This window comes from Meles meles, chromosome 20 (assembly GCF_922984935.1).
Source record: "Meles meles chromosome 20, mMelMel3.1 paternal haplotype, whole genome shotgun sequence".
NCBI classification, from domain to species: domain Eukaryota; kingdom Metazoa; phylum Chordata; class Mammalia; order Carnivora; family Mustelidae; genus Meles; species Meles meles.
The window spans coordinates 40,245,946-40,271,613 of record NC_060085.1 but is presented as its reverse complement, the minus strand read 5'-3'; the positions used below and the strand labels follow the sequence as shown (position 1 = coordinate 40,271,613).

The following is a 25,668-nucleotide window of genomic DNA, read 5'->3' as shown; positions in this document are numbered from 1 at the left end:
CGGAGGTGGTGTGCCTGAGTGTCCGGCTTTGGGGGAGCCTTTAGTTGTGCCACACCCTTTCAGTACAGTTCTCTCCTGCCTCAGGGGCCTGGGAAGGGGCTTAGGACTGGGGTATCCGCAGGAGGCCCGGACTTTAGGAGAGGCTGATACAAAGCTCCTCGTGGCAGAAGAACGGAAGGGAGCACGAGAACCCCGGCTAAAAGAAAGAGGCCCGCCGGCTCCCGGGGCACTACAAGCCTCGAGGCATAGCAAGCTGCGCGGCAGTTGCAAGCCCCAGTGGCACGGGCAAACTGCACGGAACTACTTCCCTGGGGGCCAATTCGGGCTGGGTCCCCGCGACAGCCCCTTAAGGTGGACGCGCGGGGTCCGGAGCCCATCGCCGCTTCCCAGGCGCGGCCACGTGCGCCTCGCCGGGCTCGCACGCTCCGCCACGCCGGGCCGCGGGGCCACCAGCAGGCACGCGCGCCCCCAGCGCGCACACACTCCCGGGCACGCACACCGACAGCCCGGCCCACGTCCGCCACGCCACGCCCTCCCCCGCGCCCCGCCCCCGCCTTCGCGGCGCCGGCCGCCGTTCTCCCATTGGCTACACCGCGCGTGACGCGCGGCGCCCGGCCCCGCCCCTCGTCAGTCACTCGGCGGAGGCGGCGCTGGCGGGGACTAGTCTCGTCCGGAGACTGGCAGCGGCGGCGGCGGCGGCGGCCGGAGCTCGAGCCCCAGCGGCTGAGGGCGGGCGGGCGGGCGCGGGGGAGGGAGGGGGGCCGGTCCGCGACGACTCCCCGGACGGCGTTTCTCCTCCGAGCGGCGCCGGTTTCGGCTTTGGGGGGGGCGGGGGTACAGCCCATCCATGACCATGGGCGACAAGAAGAGCCCGACCAGGTACCTGCTCGGCGCTGAGGGGGCGGAAGGGGAGGGAGGGCTGGGGGCGGGCGGGGGCCGGCGACGACTAGGCCCCGGAGCCACCCGGGGCGGGGGGAGGCGCTGCTAAGATGGAGATCCGGGGGCGGGGGGAGGCGGCGGCGGCGGGCGGTGGCGGCGGCGGCGGGAGGCGGTGTCGCTCCCGCTCGGGGCCGGCGGCCGTGCGCGCCGCAGCCATGGCGGCTCCTCCTCAGCCGCCCTCCGCCGCCGCCGCCGCCGCCACTCCTCCCAGACAAAGGGAGATTTAACCAGGTGGGGAGGGAGGGAGGGCGCGAGCATGGGAGGGGAGAGGGAAGGAGCCGGCCCACTCCCCGCCGCCGGCCTCGGGCTGCCCCTGCGCGCCCCCTCCAGATCCGGCCCGCGGCTCCCCTGCCAGCCCCCCCAGCCCCACGCTCAAGTCCACAAGTCCGCCCGCTTCCTGCGCCTGCCGCGGCCTTTCCCGGGGCGCCGCCGCTGCCGCCTGCTGTGCGAGGCAGCACCGTCCGGGCCCAGAGGTTGCAGGGTGCCGGTGGGGGCGCCCCGTGCCCTCCCCAGTCCCTGTTACGGTCCCCGGAAAGGGTGGGTGGGTGGTCGCCCAAGCGAAGTTTCCAGCACTGGATTCCTGCGAAATTGCGACGGCTCACCAGCGCCTGTGTTTTGCTGTTTCTCCCCCTTTTTCCTGCTCCCTGTCTCTTCCCTCCCCTTTCCCCTACTCCTCACTCCTCCGAAGGCCGAAAAGACAAGCGAAACCTGCCGCAGACGAAGGCTTTTGGGATTGTAGCGTCTGCACCTTCAGAAACAGCGCTGAAGCCTTTAAATGCAGCATCTGCGATGTGAGGAAAGGCACCTCCACCAGGTACTTGAAGATCTGTGTTAGCTTTTGTTGAAGGACTTTTTGTTTTTTAAGGTCGGGGAGAGGGTGGAGAGCTATACTTTATGCTCTCTTTCCAACTTGTTGATTATGGCTTTTTTGCATTTGGGGGTGGTTTATGTGTGGTTTTAGTTGTGTGTGTTTCGTGTTGGGTGCGAAGCGGTCCTATTCACTGAATGATTTATGGGAGGGAATTTTTCCAGGTTTTCGTCTTATTTCTAACAGGCTGGATTTATTTGACACTTGTATCCATTGGCTTATTGGTATTGGCTCAAAAAGAGAGGAAGCAGTGCTTTTGCTATGGATTGTAGGAGTTTAGACCTTTTATTTTCACCATGTGTAGAATGCTTTTAATTTGCCTGTCCTGAATTATTTTTTTCTTTTCTGAGCGATTTAGTGGTGGATGTACAGTTATGCTGGTTGTTGTGCTTTTTCTGTCTTGAGCTACAAATGTCTGTTACTTTCTTGTGCTTGAAAATAAATGTTGGGGTTTGATAAAGCAAGTGCATTTTTTTGGGAAACTGAACTGTCAGTTTGTGTTTTTTTTTTTTTTTTTTTTTTTCTGATTATCTTATGCAGAGGGGTGATGGAGGACGATTCTGCAAAATGGTGAAATGAATAGACTATTGAAGTTTTTTTTTTGTGTTTAAAGTCTTGTTGCAGTGAAAAGAATGTTGAAAGAATTCCTTTGCATTTTTGTGAGGGTAGTAAATCGCATCTGGTATCAAAACGAGTTGAACTACTCCACCTTTAATGTTTAGATATATTTGGATAAAATGTCGAAGCTGAATTTGTAGCCTTCTGGTCATCTTTTAAATTGAATCTGCAGTTTGTGTCCTTAATGTTGGAGTTTGAAGTTAAGGTACTCTTGATGTCATTTCATAGGAAGGCATTGGGCTTTAAGGGTGTGAAAGCTGGGGAGGAGTGAGTGCCTAGAGGATCCTTGAAGATATAAGTTGGATTGCCAGAAGTCTCATTTCATCAGGTACTTGTTTTTGAGTCGGTAGTGTTCCAATATGATTGTGTTGCAGTACTCTATAGTTCTCACTGGATGTTATTCTTTGACTCAACGTATCCTGCCAGGGTTTCACTGCTTTATTTATACTTGGGATTACCTAGGATATTGGGTAACCTAAAGAATATAATTCTAGGATGATTTGGTCCAATTACTGGTGGAGCAGTTCTGCAACTTCCACTAACTCTTTCAATAAAGAGTGTTTTGAATGAAAGTACTCAAGAACTAAAAATATTTCTCCAGAAGTTTTTACAGCAAATTCATGTCACTTTTTGTATTATGATAGAACAAATTTAGTTAAAAAACACTTATTGGGAGCTTAATAGATTTTGTTTGGCTCTCTGAAACAGGGAATTCCATCAAATGGCATGAAAGTTTAGAAATGTATTTGTTATTTAAAGCAATAGTAATTGTATTTTATTTATGAGTAATGTTTTTTTACATGTAGAATCCCTCAGAGGCCAAACCTCTTTATTGTGGTTTTGCTTTGAGTGTTACCGTAGATGATGTTCAAGTAAATGACTAGGAAACTCCTAAGAACTTGAGAACTTAACTGGTGAAGAGCAAAACCAAATTCAAGTTTACATCTGATGTATTGCTGGGAATAATTATCTTATAATGAAATGCATTTCAGTTTCTACATGTTTTTTAAAAAAAATCTGACTTATCAACTTTTTGGAAGCATGTGGGAGGTTTTGATTTTAAAAATCTATGCTCAAAGTTTTTTCAGAGTTACAGCTGATGACAGTGAAATTCAGTTTTTTAACGGATATATTAAATTACTAAAGACGAAATATTTCAGGAACAGGATACTTATCTCTTATCTTTAAGGGTTTTCAGGTAATTTTTTGAGGTTTCTGGTTGAGTAGGATTTGAACACAGATTTCCAAGATCTGAGGACTTAACACTCTTATTAAAAGTCGCGATACCTTTACGTGGCCTTTTTGTTTCATCTTGGTTATTGTCAGTGTTTTGGTGTTTGAGATCTATTCTTGAAGCCATCTTTAATTGGAAAGCAGACATTTTGGCTTTCTTAGGCTAGAAATGGGTTTTATGCGGGAAGGCGACTTTCAACAGGTCTTCATCCAGGCGTTATGAGGTGTAGAAACTGATTTCCCTGCCATACTAGTTACTGCTCTGTGATTTTCCTGGGTCTTTTTTTTTGTAATTTTTTTGGTACTTCAAAGATTTAATACTTTTTGTCTTGCATAGTTTTAATCAGATCTGGTATTGATGACAGGAGAAAACTTGTTGGGTTTGGATGCTGAGTAATAGGCAAAAATTTGTGATTTTAGAATAACTTTTAAAAAATAATAAAAGGGCTTTGTTAACCTGCTAGCTGGCATAGAAATTGGGTTTTATTGCTCTGAGCTGGTGTTTCTTATTCATATTATAACAACAGCCTAGCTGCTGGCCTAGCCAGTGGTCATTTTGGAGTTTGTTCATCATTTTTGTCTTTATTGACATAATCTACCAAGTCAACGAAGGAAGTCAGAGTTTAATTAGTAGTAGGTCCAGTAGGACACAGAACTGTATTTACCCTTTGAGGATAGAATTGGTGTCACTTAATTTAATGAGGAGAATAATAACTCTTACCAAAGAGCATTTATTAAATTCCTAGGGTGTGAAAGATACTGGTCAAAACATTGGTGAGGTGGGGGGGGGGGTGGTAGAAATGCACAAGGATGAGCAGAATCCAAGTTTTAAAGGCTCTGACAGAGGTATAAATAAAGTGCTGTGTGGGAGATTGGAGCAGTCTGGCTTGGGGAATCAATTAGGATGCCTCCTCCTTCCCATTTCTTCTGAAAAGAGAATTGATTTCTATAAGTTCACCTGCCAACTTTTCATTGTTCTTGCCATGTGTACTTTATATGTTGAATTCTCCAGGTAGATTCATGGAAGTGATTCATAAGGTCTTTTTTCTTACTGGAGCAGTACAGAGCAGAATGGAAGGAGGTCAGATGCTCCAAAGGAACATGTTAAGGGAAGGAGGAGGAAATACTTAATAGGATACTTAGAGGTTCAGGGGACAACAGGGGTCTATATTTGATGTGTCAGTTATATGGAGGGTCTCTTTGGGTCTTAGATACATTCCTTTTTCTAACTATATCATCGCACTCTGCTCCTTGCTGGTGATTATTGTATAGTTTTATTGAGGTATGATTTACATACTGTAGAATTCACTAAGAGTAAGTGCGCGATTCATTGAATTTCAGTCATTTTAAGGACTTGTGCAGCCATCACCACAAATCAGTTTGGGAAGATTTCCATCACATCCTATGGTTTTCTCCTGTTTGTTCTGTGATACAACTTAAAAGCATGGAGGGGTCGCCTGCTCCTGGGAAGGTTGCCTCCTCACCATGCTGAGAGAACTCTACCCTAAGCCTTTCAACATAGGAAATAAAGGAGTGTATATTTAAGGTGGTTGTGGGTGGAGAGGAAAACTCTATCCCTTTCTTAGGTGATAATAGGAGATAGATAAAGTAGGGTTTGCCAGTCTTGTGAAAGATGACGCCATCAGCTTTTAGAATGAAAAACCCCTGCGTATTAACAACTTTACTGAACAATTTTGTTAAGTGGAAGTTCTTGAGTGTTGAGCAGAGTAACTTCCTAGACTCGGTGGTAGAGTCAATGTACTTTGCTTTGGTCTTGCTACTTCTCTGAGTCCAATAATGGCTTTGTTGGAAATGAAGATTGCCAAGCTACTGCTGCAGCAGGAGGAGCTGATCAGTGCCTCTTTGATCATAGTGCTGCATTTTGACCCTCGGCTACTGCTTAAATGACACTCACTTGAAAGTTGGTAAATCTTTGTGTTGGGTAATTACTATAGATTGAGAACTTTACTAGTCTTAAGTGCCAGATTTTATTGTGATGCTGGGTTCAAATCACGTTTATTTGCATACCATCTCTCTGAACAAAGTTTTTAGAGCTTTTGCAGGCAGAAGTGAGGAAATTACTTTAGATGTGTAATAAAATTATGTCACTTAAAAAAAATTCTGGTACTCATGATGTTGAATTAGAAGTTGGTACTCTGTTTTGTTTGGAAAATGTTTCCTTTGTTCTGGAACTCCCTTATTTTTTGAAGTTGTAAGTTTGGACATTTCTCTCCTCAAATTCAGGTAGCCTAACAACTCAATAGCCCCTGAATAGTCATGAAGTACTTTAGAAGTTTTAGGGGAAAACATACATACTTAGCGAGACGTGAAAGTTCTAATCTTGCTTCAGAAGTGCATCTCCCTGAGGTAATAATTTTCAGGTAAGAAACTCCCAGAAAGTAGGGGTGGGGTGTACCTAACCTGGAGTCGAGCCAGGTTTCTTCCCTATGGTTTCAGATCATCCACCACAGTGGTTTTTCTCCTTAGGTCACATGGGTTTTACTGTAGTGTTTGTCTTTCATAAAATTTCTCCATGAAATACATGGAAAAATTACGTGTCTTCTGAACCATCAAACTTTACCAAACCTTTTGGCCTCAAAGCTGGTAGGTTTTTAAAGATCGCTCTTACCCAGAAACGGTATAATTTATTTTGTATTTGCTATTACATTGAACTTACTGATGTATTGGTACTGACTTGATCTTATGTATACTTGGTGACCTTAAAGTAAATTACCTGGGTAGTTGTGGTTATTTGACAAATTTTTATTGAGCACACAGCCAAATGGGCTCTGGTGTACAGTGGTGGGGAAACAGACAAGGTCCTTGTTCTCATGGAGTTTGGAATACTATGGAGAAGAAGAGAAAAGCAAGCAAACAGAAAAATAAAATAATTTTGGCCAGTGGCAAGTGTTTTGAGAAATCAGCAGAATGTGGAACTACAGAGTAATGAGAACCTGTTTTTAGACAGTGTTAAGGTACACATTTGCCTTTTTAGGCAGCATGCATGCTCCTTTCTTTTGGAGCAAGGGATCGTTACTTCTGTAGTTTATTTCTATAGCCTCTGCCATTTAGCTCATTGGGTTGGGGACAATTTAAAGTTGGAACCTTTGTGTACAGGCTAGTCAGCTTTTCCTTAGTTGTCTGCCATGTACTGAGGCCAGGCCAGCTAACTTGTCAGTATATCCTGTTTGTTACTGGGATGGGAGGTTTGAGTGGATTCCTCATGTGGCATACATTTATCCTGTGCTTCTGTCAATGCTGAAGAAATTCCAAGATTAATAAAAACTATTTTGGTAAATGGCAGCTACTTGAGGAGGTTGTCAGCACTACCTCAGTTCATTAGAACTTCAGGTAATAGTGGATCCCTAAATGTCTCCTTTGCAGTCTGAACTGAAATGTTCTGCAGTCTTTTGGCTCTCAGTTTCTCTTTGGCTCTGGCCTTTTTGTTTGTGGCATCTTCCTCCCCATCAGGAAGTTCCCTCCTTTTTTAGGTAAGGATGGTTTTTGTTTGTTTGTTTTTAAGGTTTATTTATTCTTTTAAAGATATTTGTTTATTTGAGAGCATCTCCGTAGGGGGCAGAGGGAGAGAGAGAATCTTAAGTACACTCTGTACTGAACCCCGAGCCAGACTAAGGGCTCCATCCCAGGACCCTGAGATGACCTGAGCCAAAGTCAGGAGTTGGATGCTTAACCACTGAGCCACCCAGGCACCCCTTTAAGTAAACTTTTTGAACTGTAGCATATATACAGAGAAGTGCACAAATCATAAGCAAAAGGCTTGAGGAACCTTCACAAGGTGAACACACCATGTGACTTGCACCCAGGATCCCAGAGTCTATGATACCCTTTTTTTTTTTTTTTAAGATTTTATTTATTTATTTGACAGAGATCACAAGTAGGCAGGCAGGCAGAGAGAGAGAGGAGGAAGCAGGCTCCCTGCTGAGCAGGGAGCTCGATCCCAGGACCCTAAGATCATGACCTGAGCTGAAGGCAGAGGCTTTAACCCACTGAGCCACCCAGGTGCCCCTATGATACACTCTTGACAGTAACTTCAGCCACTGTTCTTGACTTCCAGTGCTGGGGAGCAGTTGTGCATGTTTCTGAATTTGGTGTAAGTGGAGTCATCCAGTTAGATGCACTCCTGGGCCTGCCTTACTGAGATTCATCCGTGTTTGTGTGCATGGGTCTGAGTTTACCAGTGCTGCTGTTTCATCCTAAGACTATTTTAGAGCTCAACTTTGCATGTAGACCCTTACACATTCTAGAAATAGGATATCTCCTTGGTATCTTTTTATTACCTACATACTTGAACACAGGTGTCTTCTCTCAGCTGTAGTGTAAATTCACACATCATTGAGTGTAAAGATAAAGCCTGGTGTGTGGAACTTTTCTACAGTACATAAATGGAGTAAGCTTTTGCCTCATCAGTAGTAGTATTTTATCAGTCATTTATATTTCAAGTCATTGGTTAAGTAAATAGAAAATGCCTGCTTTCAGGGAACCTAACAGATGTTGAAAAGGTGAGACAAAAAGATCTTCAGTGGTGTGAGGCGCACCCAGTGGTGGTAGGCATGGAATAAATGAGTACATGGTAGAGATAGTTGGTCTGTGTGGTTATATTGGGAAAGGCCTTACTGAATCTGGGATTTATGATTCTTAGATGTAGTTTGTTGTACAGGCTGATACAAGTTAGTAGTTTGCTCCCTCCTACATCCTTTTCAGCTCTTCCTTCACTTCAGATGTCATCCACACCTTTCTACTTCTCCCCACAGGCTTGTAATTCCCATTTACTGTATAATAGCCATCACCAGCCTTATGCATCCATGCTCATGGCAGTCAAAGCCAACTCTCTCTGCTGGGTCCACTTAAATTACCTCCTACTTCTCATCGCCTTTAAGATAAAGTCCAAGTGCTAAAGCATCACAAGGGGCTTCTGATTTAGTCCTTTCATATTCCTTTAGGATTTCTGCAAGCAGACTGCCACCAAATCCCATCTACCCTCCACAAATAGCGTGTGTGTGTGTGTGTGTGTGTGTGTGTGTGTGTGTGTTTCCTGACAAACTGCTTGTTTCCCAGGCATGGACCATGATACCTCATTTCCACACCTTCACACCTTCTCTTCTCTGGATTTTCTCTGAAATGCTTTCCCTTCCTTCTGTGTCCTGCCTCACTACTATTTGTACTCCCAAATGTCTCAGGAAGCCTTTTCATCACTCCAGTCAGGTGTAGCTCAACATTAACACTTGAATTATATTTATATTTGATTGCCTCCCCCTCCAAATCATGTATAACTCATTTAACACTTGAACAGAATTTTTATTTGATCACCTATTATGTTTTTACCTGTTTTACCTAGAATATAACACCTGTTATGTTCTACCTTTTTTGAGGGTAGAACCTTTAAAAAAAAAACCAAAAACTAATTATTTTAATTTGAGAGAGGGAGGGATGGTGGGGACAGAGGGAGAGAGTTTTAAGCAGTCTCCATGCAGCCTCAGAGCCCCATGTGGGGCTCCATGTGATGACCCTGAGGTTATGACCTGAGCAGAAACCAAGAGTCCTAAGCTTAACTGACTTGAGCCACCCAGGTGCCCAGGGCCTTTTCTTTTCACAGCTTTATTTTTCTTAACAATGTAGTACAGTGCCTGGCACTGACAGGTTCAGTAAGTGTATATAGAATAGATGAAGACGAGTTTCAATTGGAATCCCCCTTAAAACTGTTCCAGTTAGTTTAAAAGTTTTATGTAATAAATAAGCTTTCATATTAGGGCTTGAATCCTGTGTGTGTAATGTTACTAGTTTAGGGGAAAGTTGTCTTTATGAAGTGTGTCCTTAAAAGTAATATACCTGTTTTTCTGGTTTTGTTTTTCTAAACATGTGCTGGAAATTAAACACAGAACTTGAGTCTTGGACGCTGTAGGCAGTGCATTTAAAGTACTTCCTGGAGTGGTTTGGAGCTGCAGAGCATGAGCACATTTACCTAAACAATAACTCTGATGATTCCTAATCCTTTTTGATTGCCCATTTGGTTATTTAAGCAGCCAAAAGTCTTAAAAATCTGATAATGAAGCGGAGGATCAGTCATGTGGAAAATCAGTTGTAAGGAACTAGATGGGTGTGCATGTAACCTGGCGTCTAAAAGGTCGTTTAAAAATGGGCACAGAACGTGTTGGGTATTGATGGAGAGGTTATGCTGTCCATCGTGTAAGTTCTCTTGTGTTAATACACCTATAAGTTGGAAGTTGTCGGGGTGCCTGGGTGGCTCAGTGGGATAAAGCCTCTGCCTTCCACTCAGGTCATGATCCTAGGTCCCGGGATCAAGCCCCGCATAAGCTCTCTGCTCAGCAGGGAGCCTGCTTCCCTCTCCCTCTCTGCCTGCTTGTGATCTCTGTCAAATAAATAAATCTTTAAAAAAAAAAAAAAGTTGGAAGTTGTACATGGAGTATATTCTGTTGAGTAATCTGGATTAATTCTGTTAAATTGAAGTCTTGACTCATTTACTTCATTTATTTAGCTTTAATTTCAGTTCTATGCAGTGATTGTTGTGTCAAAGAAGAATTGTCAGTAAAGACAGTGCAAGAAAACTGCAGTGTTAGTCAGAATTCATGAATAGTTGAAATCATAAGGTAAACAAGTGAAATTTTGATTTTTCTTTTTTTTTTTTTTAAAGATTTTATTTATTTATTTGACAGAGAGAGATCACAAGTAGATAGAGAGGCAGGCAGAGAGAGAGAGAGAGAGGGAAGCAGGATCCCTGCTGAGCAGAGAGCCGGATGCGGGACTTGATCCCAGGACCCTGAGATCATGACCTGAGCCAAAGGCAGCGGCTTAAACCACTGAGCCACCCAGGCGCCCAGAAATTTTGATTTTGCAATAGGATTAGATAATGCTCTCTTTCCCTCCCTTTATCATTTTAGAAAAACTATTTATTTATTTATTTATTTTTTATTTATTTATTTTTTAAAATATTTTTATTTATTTGACAGAGAGAAATCACAAGTAGGCAGAGAGGCAGGCAGAGAGAGAGGAGGAAGCAGGCTCCCCGTGGAGCAGAGAGCCCGACGTGGGGCTCGATCCCAGGACCCTGGGATCATGACCTGAGCAGAGGCTTTAACCCACTGAGCCACCCAGGTGCCCCTAGAAAAACTATTTAAATGATTCTTTGGTTGAGAAAAGAAACAGGTAGAAGGGATATGTTTTAAAAAAATCTTACTTAAAACTTTATATTTAAGAGCATTAGCAATACATTTTAAGATGAAGTAGCTTTGGGAGGGACAGGAAATTAAAGGTGATGTAGGATGCCAGTTTTATCAGCCTGTGCTGGATCTTAAAACCTATTGAGTACTTGGTGGTTAGTCATGGAGAAAATAAACCTGGTGACTGCTTTCTAAGAAGAGATCAGATTTCATGTGTAGGGTATAAGGTTTATATACTGTTCATTCTTTTAGAAAACTAACAGTTATTTAATGTCATAAGTCTGCCAGAATATTCAAGGTTTCAAGAAATAAAAATTCAGCTTAAACTACCTTCAGTCAAAACCAAACAGTTCTATTGTCTTGGGGTACCTGGGTGGCTCATTTGGTTAGGCATCTGCCTTTGGCTCAGGTCATGATCCTGAGGTCCTGGGATTGAGCCTCATTGGGCTCCCTGCTCAGAAGGTCTTCCCTGGAGGGAAATGGGACACTTACCCAGCTGGATAGGAAGTAGCTACCATAGTAACACACCTTTGTAACTGGGTTAATACTCGATGCATTCACTTCTAATTTCAAACTTTAGTAAGCATGAAGGCTGGAACTCTGTTTATCTGGTACTACCCCAGCCTCTTGTAAATTTTTATTACACGAAGGAGAGAGATTATCCGTGCATTGGTAAAACTTAAAAATAACTGATGTATTGTAGGGTATTTTCCTGTATCATTACATATAGTCATGATTCTCCTTTATTTTGGTTGTGAATGTGGTAATACGTGCTTATTAAGAAGTTAGGGGACAAAACAACATAAAGGTCACTTTTATTCTGCCATACAGAATTGTTTTTATTTGACCAATTTATTTATTTATTCATTCCCTGGTCCACAATTTGAGTAATTATAGTTTTCCAGGTGCTGTTTAATATGCTAGTTCATTGAATTTTCAAAGTGTTGTAGGCTGTAGTTCCATGTAGGAAAAGGAGTATCAAGCAGTGTGTGATACAAAACTAATTGAGTCTCCGGTTTGAAAGACATCAGTTCTGACCTGCTGGTTTTTTATGGTTCATTTTGGGTTTTTCTTCTAAGGAAATTTTTTGTGATCACTTTGTGGTTTTAGGGATTCCTTTTTGTAGGAAATAAAGCTAACATCCAGTTTCCAGTTTTCTTTTTGGTTTTTTTTTACTTTTGGGGGAGAATGAAAATATGTCTTTGAATTCTTCGTATCTGTGGCATGATTAACTTTGCCGAAGTCTTTCATGAAAAGATTAAGTGTGTAAGGCAATCCAGATTTAATGCTTTTCTATTAAATTTGTTTAACGTGTGATTCTCAAACTCCAGTATGTATCAGAATCTCCTGGAATGCTTGTTGAAACACATTGCTTGATTTCTGGCTCTACCCACCACCTTCCGGGGTTTTTTTTATTAAGTAGGCCTGGGGTAGGGCCTGTGAATTTGCATTTCTTAGAAGTTACTAGGTGATGTTAGTGCTGCTAATGCTGGTCTAGGGAGCACAATTTTGAGAACTATTGGTTAGATGACCTTAAATTCTAAAGAGAAGCCAGCCCTGTTTCTTAATGAAACTGGAGATAGTTTTGATGTTAGAGAAAATTTATGTCTTGACATTTCACAGTGAATTTAAGAGAAGTGATCTACATTCATGCTTTTATTTATTTATTTAAAAGATTTTATTTGTCAGAGAGAGTGAGCGAGCAGAAGCAGGGAGAGTGGCAGGCAGAGGGATGCAGGACTCAATCTCAGGACCCTGGGATCATGACCTGAGCTCAAGGCAGTTGTTTAACTGACTCAGCCACCCAGGCTTCCCCACATGAATGTAGGGATGTACATGAACATGTACATGAACTTCGAGCTGGAATTAGGCAATTTCTTAATAAATACATTGTGTGTAATAGAAGAGTACTTATAAATTGGGGGACTATATCAACTAAACTTGTGTCTTCCACATTGAAAAATCAGATATTGTCTTGGGCTATTAATATGCCTTTTGGATTTCAGATACATGTATTTTTAAAAACCTGTTTCTTTGTAACATATGTTAGAACCAAGTTTGACAGTCAACTAGTGTTTCAGTAGAATGTTGGCCAAAGAATATGAATAGGTAATTAATAAAAGAACTACAAATTAAGTCAGGAAACATGAGAAATGTATAACTTCTATTACTTAAATACAAAACAACATTTTTGGCAAGTCGAATTTTAAATACTAAAAAATTTTTAGTGAGTCTAGGAAGAAGTGAACATTGTAACAGAGTCTTGGTGCTAAATAAGTTGCTTTAAATTTTCTGAAGGCCAGTTGGTATCAATTCCTTTAAAAATACTTGTACCTTGTGACCTAACATTTCAACTAGGAATTAGTGTTCTCTACATATAAAAATTGCTGTGTAATACATTTGTTACGTCATTATTATAACAAAAAATAGCTGCCTGGCCGATGAACTCATGAAGTGTTGGTAGAGTGCTACATGAGGGGCAGGTCTTTTGCTAAGACCACGAGGATCTGTGGCCCAAAAAGTGGAGTTTGATAGTAATTCTTGCTGCAGTTAAAAAAAAAAAATGCCTACATAGAAATCAAGGAATTGATAAAAACTATGCAACAGTTATAAATATTTTGCAGCTCTTAAAAATGTCAGATTTGTAGTACCCTAAAACTGGAAATAACCCAAATGTCCTTCAGTAGATGAGTGATACATCCATACCAGATGGAATACAACTCAGCAATTAAGAAGGAACAAACTCTGGATACATATAACAGCTGGCGTGGATTTCAAGGGCTTGATGCTGAGTGAAAAAAGCCAATCTGTACAGGTCACACACTGTAGGCAGCCATTCACGTTTTTGTAATAGCAAAGTTAGATTAACAGTCACCAAGGAGGGGTGGTTGTAACTGTAAAGGGGTACTGAGAGGGAATGTTCTGTTGTTAATTAAATCTAATCTTGATTGTGGTGGTTGTTACATGAATCTACACATGTGATAAGGTGACCTAAAACAGTATACATGTGTCCCAATGTCAGTTTCTTGGTTTTGATGTACTGTAATTCAGAGGATGCAACCCTGTTTGGTAAATGGGGTGCAATTTATATGGGACTTACATACTGTTTTTTGGAACACTCTGTGAATCTGTAATTATTTCAAAATGTGAAGTTTTAGAAAGAATATGTAATAAAAGGAAATGTTCACAGTATTGGGAAAAAACAAGTTTCAAAATGATAAAATATATATCCCACTTTAATATTTCATACCACTTAATTTAATATATTTACCTGGAAGTGATGAGTGATCAAATTATTCTGAGTAGTAGCATGGTGGATTCTTTTGGATTCTTTTGTGTGTGTGTATGCTTTTCTGTAATTTCTATAGTTTAGATGAGTTGGTGTCACTTTTGTAGTTGGAAAAACCAGTGTTCATAAAAAGTTCTAAAAATCTAATTCTGGAATGTTGAAATTTAAGTAACATTTACACTGAGATTGTAAAGTTTTGTTTATATTGGTTACACTGATTTAGCACTTAAATAGCTATTAGCTGAGATTAGAGAATTTATTTATACTCTAAAACATGTTGTGTTTGTAAATTTAAAGCTGTTTTTTGCTCTTGGTATTACAAATGTCCTGTATGATGTTCTGACTCAGTGTTGTCCAATGTAAGTATATATATTGCAAGCCACATGAAATTTTAGGCTTCATTAACCACAGTGAGAAAGTAAAAAGCAAATGAAATGATTATTTTTAAAGATTTTATTTGTCAGAGAGAGAGACAGACAGACAGACAGAGTGTGTGCACAAGCGGGGCGGGGGGCCAGGCAGAGGAGGTGGACCAGGCTGAAAGGAGAAGCAGGCTCCCTGCTAAGCAAAGAGCTGGATGTGGGATTTGATCCCAGGACTCTGAGATCATGAACTGAGCTCAAGCTTAATTAACTGAGCCACCCAGGTGTCCTTTGGTGAAATCATTTTTAAGAAACTTATTTTGTTTAATCAGTTATATCCAGAATGTTATCATTTCAATATGTAATCAGTATAAAATTGCAGTGAGATATCTTACATTCTTTTTATCATACTATGATGTGGTATGCATTTTACAGTTACAGCACAACCAAGTTCAGACTAGCCACCTTTCAAGTGCTCGGTAGCCACATGTGGCGACCATATTGGAGAGTAGTAGTTGGAGTTGAGAGCCAAGGCTTGGCTAGTGAAAAATACATAAGTAGTACATGAGATAGTCTTTGTTTTCCAGAATTGAACTTTTGGGACCTAAGTTTTAAATGATGATGGAATAAAGGGACAAATATTTGAGCACTCGTGTGCAGGGTATTTCACCAGGCACTTGACCATTTAGACTTTTAAGTCTTAAGATGATATTCTCAAATACTGTGTATTTGCATCGCACTTTACATTTACCGTACCAGTTTTTTGTCTGTTTTTTCCAGTGTAACACTCAAAGCAATTCTGAGATAGAGTTGGTTTTCCAACTTTCACAGTTGAGGAAGTTGAGACTCAGAAAAGTGAAGTAACTTAGTTGATTTCATACCCAGTTAGTAGAACAGAAGAAATAGAAAGGTGACATAATTAAATGGACAAATTAATAGGGAACCAAAGTGCTCTAACTGCATTCTTTTAATTTCTTTCCTTCCTCCTCTGCTGTCTCAGGGGAGAACACTTTTCCAGGGCCATTTAAATTAGATAAGGGCAATAATATAGTGTCCACTTTGTTTAGAATTATCCTGAGATTATTAGCTATTATTAGATATTAATCATATCATCTATGATGAAAAAGGTTAATGTAAGCCTATTAGGTTAAGCGCTTTATTTTGCTTGTTGTGATGTTTCTGTTTATAATGTTGAGTTTTTCTCACTCTGTCTCTTAATGAAATATACTCATGAAAATGGGCTGAGAATAGGCAGTATAATACTGGTGACTGTCTTAGAATCGCTTTTGAAGTACTGTTTATCACTTTACTCATTCAGAAAATTCCACAATTCTTTGAAAGAACATGGCATGCCATCATTAAAATCAGTAGTCAGAGGCAGCAGTGATTTTGTGAATGTTTGACTCTCCCAAGGCAGTGGTGCCTGGACAGGGTCTGATGGAGCACATATAATTAGGCCTTTGGTCTCTGTGTTCTAATGTGTAGGTTCTGCTTTCCAGTGTATGCATTGCTGTCTTTATTTGTGTTGGTGTTTTTTTGGTTTTTGTTTTTTTCTCCAGTTAAGAAAATTGAAGGAGTCACAAGTCTTCTAATTTGTTGTTGAGTACTCTGGAACAAAATGTATGACAATGAACTCATCGTGACCTATACTTTTGGTGTACGTCATTGATGTTTATTTATAATAGCAGTGATTGCATTTTGGTGCTCAAAACAGGAGTGATAATGGGGGGAGGTGGGTAGGTAGAGTGTTCTTTGCCCGCCCCCGCCCCCCCCCCACCAGCCTCCTCCTTACTTGCTTGCCTGACAATGCCTCTCTCCTTGTCTGCCGAACCTGTAAATGTACTAAGGACACCTCAGAATTCTTCATGAAGAAGTCATTTCTGATTTTGGTGAATCTTAGCAGCAGGAAATTCTGCAGTTAGAGTGGTTTTTTTTTTTTTTTTTTTTCTTTTTGTGAGGACTGTGGAATGTGGCTTTCCATCCAGACTAACTGAAATTCGATGTAATTACGTTTGATAAATTTTTTTTTTCTCAGTGCTTTAGGATGTCTTAAAAGTTTCAGTATAGGGGCGCCTGGGTGGCTCAGTGGGTTAAGGCCTCTGCCTTTGGCTTGGGTCATAATCCCAGGGTTCTGGGATCGAGCCCCGAGTCGGGCTCTCTGCTTGGCTGGGAGCCTGCTTCCCTTCCTGTCTCTCTGCCTACTTGTGATCTCTGTCGAGTAAATAAATAAAATCTTAAAAAAAAAAAGTTTCAGTATACACAGTGTCTGTTTACTGCAATTATATTGTGATTAAAGGTTTAAAAATGTCACATTGAACGATATTATGTGTGTGTAGATACATATGCAGGGTTGGGATTTTAAACCGTGGATTGCAGTTAATTGAAGTTCCCTGAAATTCATGGAACTGGATGATTTCTTTGTTCCTCCAGTAATACTGTGATTTATGTCAGTTTTGGCAGTTTCTTATGTAATAATGAAATACCATGATGCTAAATTACTTGTCTAAAGTTTATTGAAAATAATTTATTTGTAATGTGTCACTCCTCCACCCCCAGGATATTTATACATTTCAGAATCTCTTAATAAGAAGGTTTTATCTGTTAAAACTTTTTGGCAAGAGTATGTGTAGTTGTGGGATGCTGGGTGGCTCAGTCGGTTAAGCAGCTGCCTTCCGCTCAGGTCATGATCCCAGGATCCTAGGATTGTGTCCCTCATGGGGCTCCTTGCTAGGCAGGGAGCCTGCTTCTCTGTCCCTCTTCCTGCCACTCTGCCTGCTTGTGCTGTCTCTCTCTCTGTCGAATAAACAAATAAAATCTTTAAAAAAAGTATGTGTAGTTGAAGTATCCTTATTTAAGTTATAATTGAGGTTTTTATTTTGAAATCCTTCACTAATAATCCTTCATTTATGGACTTAAAAATCTTTGTTCTTCTCTTTCCCAGTCTAAGAACTTAAACTCATCACAGACTGACCAGATGACTAGATTCAGTTATCCTCCTATTACATCTTTTTTTTTTTTTTAAAGATTTTATTTATTTATTTGACAGAGATCACAAGCAGGCAGAGAGGCAGGCAGAGAGAGAGAGATGGAAGCAGGCTCCCTGCTGAGCAGAGAGCCCGATGTGGGGCTCGATCCCAGGACCCTGGGATCATGACCTGAGCCGAAGGCAGCGGCTTAATCCACTGAGCCACCCAGGTGCCCCCTCCTATTACATCTTTAAGATAAGAGCTTTCTGTCAAAACACCTGGTGTGGAAGGTGTATTAACTACAGAATGGTGTACTACAGCCCTAGGGGTCTTCATAGTCTTTGTTGTTTAATTAAAAGAAAGACTCAGTGCTTCTTTTTCTTTTTTTTGGAAAGTGTATTACTAAAATAGTTAATACTGTGTTATGCCCCAAGGTAAAGTTTGATTCTATTAGAACAGGTGTACATTTGCACTTTTTTATGCTTAGTATTTATTGAATAGCTGTTATTGAGGGAGTAATTGGAACACAGACCTAGAAGGAGCTTCATTGGGTAACAGGAAGAAGAGTGGGACTCCTCATCAAAGTCTTCATCTGTAACCTGCACACAACCTAATAGTAATGCTGATAAGGGCCAACATTTAACCTGCATTTAACAAATAGGCACTGTATTAAGACTGTTTCATGCATTGTCTCATTTAATCGTTTTAAGGGTATGATACATATCTCCATTTTACAGATAAGATGAGCCTTGGAGTTTACATTCCCAGCTGGGTTTATATTAGCACGGTTACACTTGACTCAGATCTTCTCCAGCTTCACATTCATACTGTTTTTAATAAGCTTTTTTTCTGAAAACAGTATTACCATTTATACAGCCACCAGTCTATAGGCATCATTAGACACCCAACTGTAGCTGTCAGATGCCAAATTCTGTTGTTTTATTCCTCCTATATTCCTGTCACTACCACCTTACTTTAGGTCCTCATTATTTAATTTTTCAGTTCATTGTGAACTTCATTAATTTTAAATCTCTATGGTACAGACCTGCCCCTGGCCTCTTGGAGTAGCTTTGCTCAGTCAGGTGTCTAGTGATCTCTCTAGAAAACAGATCGTGTAGCTTGTCTGCCTAGAATCCTTCTTGCTGCCTGATTGCTGCCTGATTGCCGGAGGAGGTATTGCCTTGTCTTCTTAAATGACCTGCGAGGCCTGTCATGGTCTGGCTCTGTCCTACCTACCAGCTCATCTTTGCCACTTCTTACCATGTGCCTTCTGGTCAAACTTGTGTTCCTCAGCATGTTCTCTCATGTCACTGTGTTGCCTGAAGACGTTCCACCTCTTAGTTTCACTTGGTAAAAGTCACCTTTAGATGTAAGACTCAGCTCATGTAAACTCTTTTGGGAAAACTCTCGATTCTTTTTTTCTGTGGTCATTGAAGAACTTTGTGCATTTCATTTTGTAGTGGAATTCCCTTTTTACATTTTTGCCCCAGATTTAAATTTGAAGCCCACATGGCCAAGGATAGTGCCACTGACACACTGTTAAATCTTCAGAGGCAAAGTCTTGCTACAGCTTCTGTATTCTTAAGTGTAACTTTTAAAGTGTAATCCATTCTCCCAATCTCTAGTTTTAAAATGTTTCCTTTTTAAAATAATGTCATATATTGATCAATTTTTTTCTGCAAATAGGGTATGTCTATTAAAAATTTTGAAAAGCACTTGGTGTATGACTTGGAAATACTGCCAACATTTGTTTACTTCCTCTCTTTAGTTTTTAATTTTACTCTTTGTATAGCCTCTCTCTCTCTTTTTTTAAAAAGATTATTTATTTATTTATTTGACACAGAGAATGACGGTGAGAGAGGGGATACAAGCAGGGGGAGTGGGAGAGGAAGAGGCCGCCCTCCTGCCAACCAGGGAGCCCTGTGCAGGGCTCGATCCCAGGACCCCGGGATCAATACCTGAGCCGAAGGCAGAGGCTGAAGGACCAAGCCACCCAGGTGCCCCTCTTTGCATAGTCTCTCACCTGTTTTTTGTTTTTTTGTTTTTTTTTTAATTAATTTATTTGTCAGGGAGAGAGCACAAGCAGGCAGAATGGCAGGCAGAGGGAGAAGCAGGTTCCCCACCGAGCAAGGAGTCCAATGTGGGACTCGATTCCAGGACCTTGGAATTACGACCTGAGCCGAGGACAGCCGCTTAACTGACTGAGCCACCGGGGCATCCTTTTACATAGTCTCTTAACATTAGCTCTCTTTATCATCTCCCTTTCAAGTTCATATCTGCTCCTCTGCTCACAGCTGAGACAACAATTTATTGCAAAATAGAATTTTCCTCAACCAGTGACTGTTTTAAAAAGGGTCACCTCAGGAGAACTAGAAAATGCCTTTCTCTTACATTCCATTTTGTTCTGTGCTTGCTGGCTTAAGGCTTTAGAAACAGTTATCTTGAAACGTTTGTAGAACAGTGGCTAGAGTGGTCTAGATATGGTATGGCTTAAGGAGGAAAAGGATTAAAATTGACAAGATCATGAAGTCTCTGTTTTTCTTGGAAATTTTACAGCTAAATAGGACTCAGAATGATTGGGCTTCCCTTAGCAAGGGATTTTCAAGAGGTGGGCTGGACAGTCTTTTGAGCTATTAGTAATTTAGATACTGGTATTTTATCTGTTATTTTCCAGGATTGAAGTCCTAGGTGATCTTTCCCTTTGAGTTGGTACTGTTTTATAAATGAAGCCTCTTAATTGTATATTTTATCTTCTTTTTTCTTTGGATTTCATTTGTTTTTTTGACAGAGAATGCCTGTGTGCCTGGAATTGAGTGCACAAGGCTAGGTTGGGGGAGTGGTTGGGGAGATGGCATGGAGAGGGAGAAGCTGGCTCCCCGCCCAACAGGGAAACCGATGTGGGGCTCAATTCCAGAACCCTGGGATCATGACCTAGGTCAAAGGGAGATGCTTAACCAACTGAGCCATCCAGGTGCACCTGTATATCAGTATTTCCAAAAGTCATTGATCTAATAATGAATTTCATGAGAGAAGATACATCTGATGAGTTGGAATGTTCTGGTAAATAAGAATTTGTGACATTTTAAATTTGGTAACTATTAATAAGCGTTTAATTAATGGAACACAAACTTTGCGAATATATAAATTCTCAGTGAAAATAGAGACTAATGCCGAACTGCAAGTTGGCTTCTAAAGAGATTTACATGCAACCTTAAAAAATCCATACCTAGTTGTAAAAACATTTGCAAACAGGAAATGTCCTATACAAACATGAGTAAATTTAGTACACAGCAATATGTTGATCCCTAACTGGGGAACTTTTGCTAAATTTAGTGTTGGGCTTAATCGTATTAGTTAAACCAGCTAATGGTAACTTGATGAATCATTGTGATCCTCTTGTGGTTTTGAAAGGTGTATTTTCAGAATTAATTTTATTCATAACATGCTCAGAAAATTGTATAAGGATATTTGCTTTGTTCTTCTCAGTGACCAGTTAAATCTTTACTTTTCAGTTTTGTTTTGCAGTCACCAGAAGTTTGCTTTGTTTCCAGTTCATTGATTTTTGTCAAATAAATAGGTAAATAGGTCTGATTATTTTTTCTTATTCCTCCTTCCTTTATCCAGGCCCTCTAGTTTTATATGAAACAATGTTTTAGAAATGAGGGTTGTATTTGTTAAAACTCTTTACTTTTTCAAGTGTCTTATCTCTACAGTGAAATTTAAATTTATGGTAGTTTTCTACAAAGTCTTAGTATGCTGAAGTGGTGGAAAATCTTTGAAATTCTAACATAATGACAGATATATGTTGACTATTTCTGTGTCATTTTAACTTTTCTAAACCTAGTGCAAACAAATCAATTTTTGAGGAAAGAGGTATGAACTAAACTTACAGCTCAGGCTTCATGGGTAGTATCTGCTACTTAGTCTTCTTCCATCATAAAAAACTCTCTTACCTTTATGCAATTGAGCAAATCTACCTAGATTGTAAAAAGTAAGTTACAGAATATGGTTTTCTTGTTTTTATTTATTTATTTATTTATTTATTTTCTTTCCTTTAAAGAACAGGCTTTTGGGCTGATGGATTGTCCTTTAGAGTAGAATATTTGTAGTTTGCAGATAAATCAGACTTTTTCTGTAGGTCCATTCTGGAGGATTATAATTTGGCCTTCAGTTTGGCAGAAACTTATGTTAAACTGTGGAATACTGGGACGCCTGGGTGGCTCAGTGGGTTAAGCCTCTGCCTTCTGCTCAGGTCGTGATCTCAGGGTCCTGGGATCCAGCCATGCATCGCATCGGGATCTCTGCTCAGCGGGGAGCCTGCTTCCCCTCTCTCTCTGCCTGCCTCTCTGCCTACTTGTGATGTCTCTGTCAAATAAATAAATAAAAGTCTTTTTAAAAAAGTTAATAATTGTGGAATACTATTTATTGTATATGAATGAACACATTTTTAAGAATTGCCACTTTAGAATCAAGAAAGCAATCTTGTTGGCCTCCTCTGCTTTGCCGCAAAGAACAGCTGATGAATGCAGAGCAGTTCGTGCCGTTTTCCACTTGAATTTATATGATTTAGACTTTGTTCATGTAACCCGGAAATTCATTTTAATCATTAGTTTAAACCTTTTTATCACCACTCAGCCCCAGCTCTAACAAACAAACCCAAGCCCTGAAATGTAAAAAAGAAGGCTTCTGGCAAGTGATAGTTGGTTTCCTTTTCTTCCCTTACCTCTGGCTTTTCAAGACTCAGGGATTCAAAAGTGGTGAAAACAAGTCCCACATCTCCCTGTGTCCAGCCCCACAAAAACTTTTAGATGCTATGAAGCAAGAAAGAGCTAACTAGAATATTGATCTTTAAACTTAGCCTGGCTGTGTGTTTTTGCTGGACCGGATACTGGTGTGGAGCTTGGGAAGAAGAGTAGGATTTTACTCTTCTATAGGGAATATAAGAGCGCAGTGACCCCCCCCAAATTACATTAAGTTGTAAAGAACTTAGATTTATGAACTCTTCCAACCACTTTATGCCTTGGTGAAACCCTGATGGTACAGATTGTTTCTGAAAAGATGCATGTTATAATTTATGGGTGTGTGTGTGTGTGTGTGTGTGTGTGTGTGTGTAAGTAATGGTAATTACGGTATTGATACTAAATTTACAGCTAAAATGTTAGGCTCTATTGCCAATTAAAACTACTAGGAATGAAGGTAAAGCATTTTGAAAATACTTAAAAGCTAGTGAGAAAATACTTTGCTCTACAAAAAAATGATGTATTTGTAACATTTCTAGAATACATTCTCAAACAGAACTAAACAACTAGATCTGATCTCCTAATTTTAAAAAATGAACAGTAAAACGCAGATTAATTTATACAGTAATGCGTATTTTTCTCTACCTCTGTATTACTCAATCCTCAAAAAAACTAAAAAGTATTGTAATCAGGAGAAAAAGAACATCTTGTTATCAGGGTTTAATTTCTTTTAGCTTTATTAAAATATAATTGGCCTATAAGATACCCAGGTTTAAAGAATACCCTGGAAAACCCCCACAGATAAGATAATTGTCATATTTGTCACCTCCCAAAATTTTCTCTTGCCCTTTGGTAATTCCTTCTATCCTTTTCTATCCCCAGTCAACCACTAATCTGCTTTCTGTAACTACAGGTTAGTTTGCATTTTCTTGAATTTTGTGTAACTGTGATTCTACAGTATGTACTTTTGGGTTTTCCTTTGGTTTCTTTAAATCAGTATGCTTATTTTAGAGATTGATCCATGTTTATTTTTATCCCTTTTTATTGCTGAATACTATTCCAGTATATGCCTGTTTTGCCATTATATCTATCCACGTGTTGATGGACATTGGAATTTCCAGTTTCTGGCCAATACAGATAGAGCTGTCTTGTACATTCCTGAGCAAGTCTTGTGTAGACGTACACTTTCATTTTACTTGAGTAAAGCAGTGGAATCACTGGTGTTTTTAACTTTTTAACAAACTGCCAACTCTTTCTTTTTTTTCTTTTTTTTTTTTTTCCCCACAGTGGTTGTATGTGTTAAATTCCCAAAGCAGTGTGTGAGAGTTAAGTTGTTCCACATTTTGGCCAGCCTTGATGTATAGCCTTTTTAATTTTAGGCAAATAGGGGGTGTCTGATGGTATTTCATTGTGGTTTTGTATTTCCTAATAACTAATAAAGATCGTTATTTTCACATGCTTATTTGCCATCTTTTAAAGTTTTTTTAATATCTTTTACCCATTTTTAAGTTTGGTTGACTTACTGAATTGTGAGAGTTCTTTATTCTAGATTCAGATGTATGTTTTAAAAGTCTGTTGAAGAATACTAGATGAAGTCCTGTTTGTTTTCTCTTGTAACTTTTATTTTTGTGTCATATTTAAGAAATCTTTGCCAAACCCAACATCACCAGAATTTTCTCAGATTTTTGTTAGTAGAAGTTTCACAGTTTTAACTCATTATATTTGGGTATGTAGTCTGTTTTGAAGTGGTGCTTATATACAGATTTGTAAGGGTGAGGTAAGCTGGTTTGGGGTTTTTTTGTTTGTTTGTTTTTGTTTTTTGTTTTAACATATGGCCATCCTGTTATTCTGGCATCATTTATTGGAAAGATTATTCTTTCTTCATTGAATTGCCTTGGCATCTTGGTGAAAATCAATGGACTGTGTATTTGATGCTGTTTCTGGACTCTGTCTTGTTCCAACAATCTGTTTTGTCTTTACACTGGTACTATACTGTCTTAGTGTTGTTTTTTAAGGTCTTGAAATCAGGGAGTATAAGACTACTAATATTGTTCATTTTCAAAGTCACTTCGGCTATTCTGCTAGATCCTTTGTATTTGCATGTAAGTTTTAGAATCACCCTGTCAATTAAAATTTTTTTTTTAAAAGATCTGTCTTTATTTGTCAGAGAGAGGCAGGCAGAGGGAGGAGCAGGCTTTCCACTGAGCAGGGAGCCCAGTGCAGGACCCAGTCCCAGGACTCTGGTATCATGACCTGAGCTGAAAGCACATGTTTCAGTGACTGACCACCCAGGCATCCCCACCATGTCAATTTCTACAAAAAAGCCTGCTGGGCTTTTTATTGGAATTCATTGAATTTGTAGAAAACTGACATCTTAACCAGATTAGATTCAGTGTTCAAATCCCTGAAAATGGTAGGTTTCCTCTTTAGTTAGGTCTTCTCTTAGCAGTGTCAAATTCATCACAAAGTGTTTCACATTTTTGATGCTATACAAATTGTTCTTAGCTGATTTTTACAAATAGTTATTTTTGTATGTCTTGTACTGCATCTTTGCTAAACTTACCTATTCCAGTAGCTTTCTGAGGATTTTGCAGTTTTTTCCATAGGTGATCTTATCTGTGAATTAAGACAGTTTTACTTTTCCAATTTGGATGCTTTTTATTTTTCTCTTCTTGCCTACTACATAGTTTAACTCTTCAGAACAGTGTTGAATAAAAGTAGTAAAAGTTGTCATCCCTGCATTGTTCTTGGGTTTTAATGGAGTAAAGCATTCAGTCTTTTATCGTTAAGTATGGTATTAGTTGTAGTTTTTGGTAGGTTGAGGAAGTTCTCTTCTAGTTTGCTAAGAGTTTTAAATTAAGGAATAGATGTTGGATTTGTCAGGTACACTTCCCTGTTCTGCATCTCCTGCATCTTTTAAGACAGTCATACAGTTTTTCATTTTTAATTCTGAATTACATTGGTTGATTTTTGGAATTCTAAACCAGTCTTTCACTCCTGGGAAAAATCCCACTGTGTATTCTGTTGGCAGTAATCTGAGTTAGATTATTTTCTTTCTAAAGAGTATTTGCATCTGGGATGCCTGGGCGACTCAGTCTGTTAAGTGTCTACCTTCAGCTCAGGTCATGCATGATCCCAGCAGTCCTGCCTCAGGGACCCTGCTGCTTTAGCTCTCATCAGTGCTCGAGCTCTCTCCTTATCTCTGTCTCTTGTCTTTCGGATTGGTCTAGCTTTCTTGCAACATAGTTGGTTTTGTATTTAGACTGATGTGGTTCTCCTAGAATAAGGTGGGAACACATCATTTTTCTTCTCCTCATTTTACTCGAAGAGTTTGTATAGAATTGATATTATTTCTTCGTAAGTGTTTGTTAGAATTCACTAGTGAAGCCATCTGGGCCTAGAGTTTTCCTTATGGAGGTTTTAACTACAAATTAAATTTCTGTAAGTGTATAGGAATA

The 25,668-nt window shown here is 40.1% G+C and overlaps 1 protein-coding gene and 1 non-coding gene across 2 annotated transcripts in view; both read left to right on the top strand.

The window, feature by feature from the left end:
- The first annotated feature begins 682 nt into the window (after positions 1 to 682).
- Positions 683 to 25,668, top strand: part of LOC123933040 (RING1 and YY1 binding protein) — an 82,064-nt gene continuing 57,078 nt past the window's right edge. The window contains exons 1-2 of the mRNA XM_045991916.1: positions 683 to 879; positions 1,628 to 1,753. Coding sequence (XP_045847872.1) covers positions 848 to 879; positions 1,628 to 1,753 — 158 coding nt within the window. The 5' untranslated portion in view covers positions 683 to 847. The remainder of the gene's footprint in view (positions 880 to 1,627; positions 1,754 to 25,668) is intronic.
- LOC123933297 lies at positions 13,259 to 13,406 on the top strand. The gene has a single exon (XR_006816545.1). It is a non-coding gene; the product is annotated as a small nucleolar RNA SNORA62/SNORA6 family (small nucleolar RNA).